The sequence below is a fragment of the Suillus discolor genome, assembly GCF_016758755.1.
Source record: "Suillus discolor strain FC423 chromosome Unknown F5147scaffold_35, whole genome shotgun sequence".
NCBI classification, from domain to species: Eukaryota; Fungi; Basidiomycota; class Agaricomycetes; order Boletales; family Suillaceae; genus Suillus; species Suillus discolor.
Window position 1 is genome coordinate 313,638 of NW_024541282.1, and position 6,001 is coordinate 319,638.

Below are 6,001 nucleotides of genomic sequence, written 5' to 3' on the forward strand. Positions count from 1 at the left end.
TACTGTCTGATATTTCGGATAAAGAAAGGATGATATTGCAGAATCCAACTAAGAACTACGAATATCAGATGACCTCCTCCTACTCGGAGGTCGAAAGGTAAGTAAATAGGTAGGAGGTATGCGAAATATATAGTATCTATGTAGAATTTCGGAGTGCTATAGGCGAAAGTAGTAGCGCTGATTTTCGGGTCCGATGTCCTATGTAATAAGACACGATGTACTGTGGACATGTAATAACGCGTTCTACAATGTTAGCGACGTGAAAATGAATAACTGCGCACCTAGTGGGGATAGATATGACAGGACAAGACATAGGGAGGACAAGTGCGCGGGAAAATATCGGGTCCTATGCGCGGGAAACGTCGGGTCCGTCGGATTAGTGTCGGGTTTTAGCGGATAAACATCGGATTGAGCAGATGAGTGTCAGATAACATTGGAAGTGATTCGTGTGTTTGACATGCATGGGAAAATAGCTGAATACGAGCCTAGCGTGAGCTCGAGTGCTACAATGGGAACAGTGATCTCAGGATCGAGTGCACTCCACCTCATCCAAGCGAAGATGGAGGCGCTCCCACTGAGAGACCTGGATTTATACACCACACATGAGTTTGACGAAGAGGTCATAAAGCATATGAAAGAGGAAGGTTATGCAGTGAAGCACGAATCTGAGAGGAAGACGGAATATGATGGGTTGGCAATGAAGAAGATATACAAATTGACGAAGAACAGATGTGAGGTGGACATTATCATCACTGACTGGGCCTGTGCAATCGTGCCCATCATGCAATATCACTCCACAGCAGTCATGAACTACATGATGGCGCATAGCCTCATGAGTCTGTACCCGGAGTGGACAAAAAATTGGCAGAGTTTCGTCAATCCACAGATGTATCTCAACAAACAACGGGACACACATACACACTGTGATGGCATTGATGAAGTATGTCCAAAGAGGATTTCACATGAGTGCAGATCCATTCAAATTCGGGGTCCACAGCTGCAAGACGAGCGGGTACTGTCCAAATGCCATGAGGAATGCAATTGATGATGACACCATGCGATGGAACTTTGAAGAGGTGAAGATGGTAGGAAAAACTAGGGTGACCTGCGAGGACATAGCAGTTGTGATTTGGTGCCTGGGCAGAGGAAACTGTGAGGACCACGAAGTCAATAAAAATTGGAGGATGGCAGAGTCCACGATAATGTAGAATACAGACTTCTGCGGGATCATAGAGGACACACGGAGACCTCCAGCCATAGCAGAGCTCTCACCCGCAAAAGTGAAATGAAATGGACAGGAAATGAAAATGAGTTTGCCAAAAACAATGGCTGACAATGTTTGAACTTTTAAAGAAGGTGACATGACTATGTACCATTCATGCACCCTACCACTGACAAGTCAGCTTCCGACTTCCCACGAACTTTGGCAACACCTTCAACTTCATCTGCCGGCCACATGTAGTGCATTTGCACTCTGCAATGAATTCAAACATCTGAAGAAAAGTGTGAGAATTGGTAAGTTTGAAGTTGGCGACAAAGAAGGAAGCGAAGCAGGGTCCTGGGTTGCCCAGAGGGCCGTGGTATATATGAGGCTCATAACCAACAGATATACAGCTTATAATATTAGCCTTATAAGTAGCATTACATCTGACTAATAACCAAAAACAAATGTATTGATTATCTTCAAATAAAATAATTATGATATTGCCACAACTTCCCAGTGATGATTTTCTCACAACAATGAAATAACACCAATAAAGTGATTTAATGTCTTTTTAGATAGATGACCAATAGATAAACACCTATAAAACCAAATATCTTATAATTAGCAATTCAGACAAATACTAATAACTAATAATATTATCATTCATAGGTAGCTTGTTTATACTTCCCAAGGTATATTGAGCTAGAAGTACTCCCACAAGACCAGTAAATACTATGGTTAATCCAATAATATAGAATTTGACAGAAAAACAACATCCAGTTACTCTAACAGTATGGTGATGACAAAAATAGAGAACTCTCCTTCCAGCTTTCCTACAATAACAATGCCTTGTAACAAATCATACTCCACAAAAGATAGTATGGAGTTATAATAATCAGCCCTCTCAGTACAAATAGGTTCAAGACTAATTAATGCTTATGTAGAACTCTTAGCTTATTATTAGACTTGCTGCCAAGGAATCCATCATGAGTAATAAACAGAATTAGAAACAGATGTCCTTGAATTTTAATATCAAGTCCTCTATTTAACAGCTAAAGTCTATCAGACAAAGAAGACCCTAGCTTAGTATTGCTACTTAGATGAGTAAGATCAAGTGTCACTATCAATCCCTGAAGTCTCTCTACTAGGCTACTCTAAGTGTTAGATGGATATAAAGACAATACAAAGATTTCTGAAATATGTTTTGAAAAAAACAGAACACTAAGATTTAGTGAAAGTCAAAAAATCAACAACTAAGACTATATCTTGCTTGCTGGTTGTTAGACACAGTGAACTCACAGTTGGTTGTCTAGTATGATGAGCTTACAATATTTACTATCTTTTGAGAAGGTGCCTCTTAATCTTGAACAGTTTTTGAATACTGATGCTGATACTAATTACACCTTACTCACTAGCAAGAGATAGGAATACTTGTTAAAATTTGAATATTTATGTTGGTTTATATTATATGTAGACATTAGTAGCATCAATGATGTGATATTTTATTATGTATCTGTCAAATTTGTAAAACATATGATATCTTGTGACATCTATCATGAAATCGATAGTTTACTAATATGTTTATAGTAGAGCATATGTGTATACTTCTTATGAGTTCTTGCTTAAAAAAATGTAGCAATTTCTACTTTAGTTCTTCTCTCATGACTACTCATTAGTGATGATGGTGTGTATATGTTCAAATGTTCATTAGTAGCTTACCTTTATGCTTATGACCACTCTCACCCCTTCTGCTGGCTTTGATATTTCACTTACTGTCTATGATGACAAGGAAGTCTGTGTTTTTCCTAGCAATCACTTTTATGATCTTATAGAGTGCACTCATTGAGGTATATTACAATGTAAGGATTTATAAAGGCCATTATTGACATTATGTTTTCAATGCTATTAAATTCTGATTTTTTGGAGGTGCAGTAGTAGATGCAAGATATAACCCAGTATCTTTGGACTGTGTCATTCATTATTCAGTGCAAAAGTCAGAATGCACTCAAGTATTGTATGACAAAATAATACCTGCCTCACCTAGTTAGAACACTGCCATTATGAGCTTAAATAATGAACTGGTTCATCAGTGGTGGCAGATATCAAGGGAGCACTTGATTATGATTAACCAAAAAAATTAGTGCTAATAATCTAGTGGAAAATCAATGATATTAGTTCAAAATTATCTTATTCATTAAGTTTTGTAGTCTTCTAGCATTTGGCCTTTCAATTAATCATCATTCACAAATATGTATATGTATGTTATTGTACTTCAGTTCTCATCTAACTGGATTGGAAGCTACTCCTTACCCTCTTAGTCTCCAGAGACAGGATATTAGAGTAAAAGGTGGTTATTATAATATGGTTTTAGATCTTATGTATATGGTAAAGGACAGCTAATAGTGTTTCCTCAATTATGTTCTCTACATTTCATTAGAAATAATTAGTATTTTATTACATTCAATAGTATGTTTATTTTTTTGGTATAGGCTTATTCTAATACATAATATACTAACATACAATAGTAGCAGATGTAGCTATATTAAAGAAACTAGAACTTGGAGCTTGGAGGCTATTTTCAATACATTAAGTATACTATCTCTCAGATTTCTTAACAATATACTAGTACAAAGAGTGATATCACCAGTCATGTCTCAAAGATTCTACCATATTTTGTAAAGTAGACATCAAATTAAAATAATCATATCTTCACATAATGTCATTATATTCCCATACTACAGAGAAAAAAAATAAAGCTGAGAGACAGAGCTTGCTGACTTCCTATAGCTTAGTCATATTCCAATGCTCTAACTTATAATTGAGCAATTAAGTATATGAAAAGTTACAAACATTAAGGCACTTTTTGAGCCACTATATTTGCAATCTTATCCTCCTGATGTCAGGGTGTATGTCATGTACTCCTATGCAGAAACTCCAAATTACATTATTATCCTTTACTATCATAACTGCCCTTTTACATCTTCTTGGTAAGCATTGTCTATTAAGATGAGATAAATCTTACTCCTGGAATTTTCATTCAAGGTCAGCATCTATAAATTGATTCAAAAGTCCACTACCAATAGAAGTTGAAGGTAAGCTCATTCTTCTGTAACATATAGTAAAACATCTGATCTACTTGAATTATCTGAACAGTCTTATTTTCTTATTCTTGATGATTATTATTATTCATAAGCTTGTTTATATAGTAATATACACATTTTGACCTTATGAGATACTCTTCTAAATTTGTATAGGAACAAGCCATTAAAGGCTAATGCTCAGAGAGAGGAGACAGCCAGTATAGAGAGGGTGATAATTAGAGAGAAAATATTACTAGCAACCCTATTTGATTTAAATATCTAGATAATTGACTCCTTCTGCATTAGTATAGTTGCGGTAACAGCAAGTAGAGATAATTCAGTTCTTAATAGTAAGTATTTAGGTTTCTGTCCTTAGCTTAATAACATTAATAGCTTCTCTAGAAAATACTGCCAATCTAATGGACATTACATCTAGTAACTGGAGTCACATCAGTAACTTGCCAACACAACCTTTCTCATTTGTTTTTTCTCTTATGAAACTGAAAATTTCTAATGTGAAACTTTCTTCATCCTTAGTACCTTCTTCTTCCTATGGTAATTACATTATCTAAAAATCTCAGTTAGATCTGAGTATTAGTAGGGTAAAATATTGATGTTTCACTAAAGAAAATATTTATTTAAACTTTGAGACAATAGACAACATTATCTTTCTTTTTTTATTTATTTATCAAACTCAGGTCATTATATACAATAAAAGTGGCTGTGCTACTGCTATATTAAAATTTCTTCAGAGTTATTTCTAGTCATACTAAGTTAGAGTGAGTCATTGGATATAAAGCTAAGTCATCCTGGCTTGTTATTACTTATGTGACCTATCTAGCTTCTGATGACAAACCCAGGAAAGAGGTGAGAAATATTACATAATGTGAATTCTGTGTGTAACTACTTTTTTTTTGTTATCTGTTTTTATAAATAGTAAAATTAACATAATCCTTGTCTTTAGGATTTTAAAAATGTGTTTGCAAGATAACATATGCAGGAAAAATTTTTAGTCACCTAACATATGTGGGATTTAGTCTAAGTTATCATTGTGGATAACTAAGCAAAATTCATCACAGAATTAAATATTAGTTTACCTAAGTTCAGTTTGAAAAATAAAATAAAATATCCATCTGAGTCACATTCTAATGTTAGAGTAAAGGGAGACTGTTTTATAGTAATTTCTAAAGTATCAGGCTCATAAGAGAGTATTAGTCATTCATGCACTGAACCAGTTTGATACAGGTCAGCAAGAGATATATATTTTGATTTTATACAAAATTTGCTTAAAATAGTTAAGCTTTATATAGATCTGCTGTGTATCCAAAACCATTATTCTTTATAAATTACAGGATTTCCCATATAGTCATTATTTTACTGATAAACATCAATCTTGATTGAGTCAAGGCTTAGCCCACCTTCATTGATCATTAATTATAACTAAACTATATAGGCTTCCATTTCTAGTGAAGCTTAATAATACCAGTAAGGAGCTACAGCCTAAGTTAAATATTTGTTAATGTAAGTTGCTAAAGTTGATTCTCACAATTTTCCATAGTGCTCACTAAGACTTATTTTCAGTTCATAAATGAAGTACAAAAATCCTCAAAGAGCATTGCCATCATTTTGGACTTAAGGCCAGTGCTAATAAGACTACTCTCCAGGCTTGGTTATATGAGTTTAGTCATAATTGTAAAGCTTGGAATAGGAAAATAAT

At 34.6% G+C, this 6,001-nt stretch overlaps 1 protein-coding gene across 1 annotated transcript; it reads left to right on the forward strand.

The window, feature by feature from the left end:
• Positions 1-508: 508 nt before the first annotated feature.
• F5147DRAFT_774908 (uncharacterized protein) lies at positions 509-1,045 on the forward strand (the record flags this gene model as incomplete). The annotated part of the gene is made up of 2 exons (XM_041441645.1): positions 509-940; positions 998-1,045. 2 exons carry the CDS (start codon positions 509-511, stop codon positions 1,043-1,045), a joined length of 480 nt encoding a protein of 159 aa, XP_041291667.1.
• Positions 1,046-6,001: the final 4,956 nt, after the last annotated feature.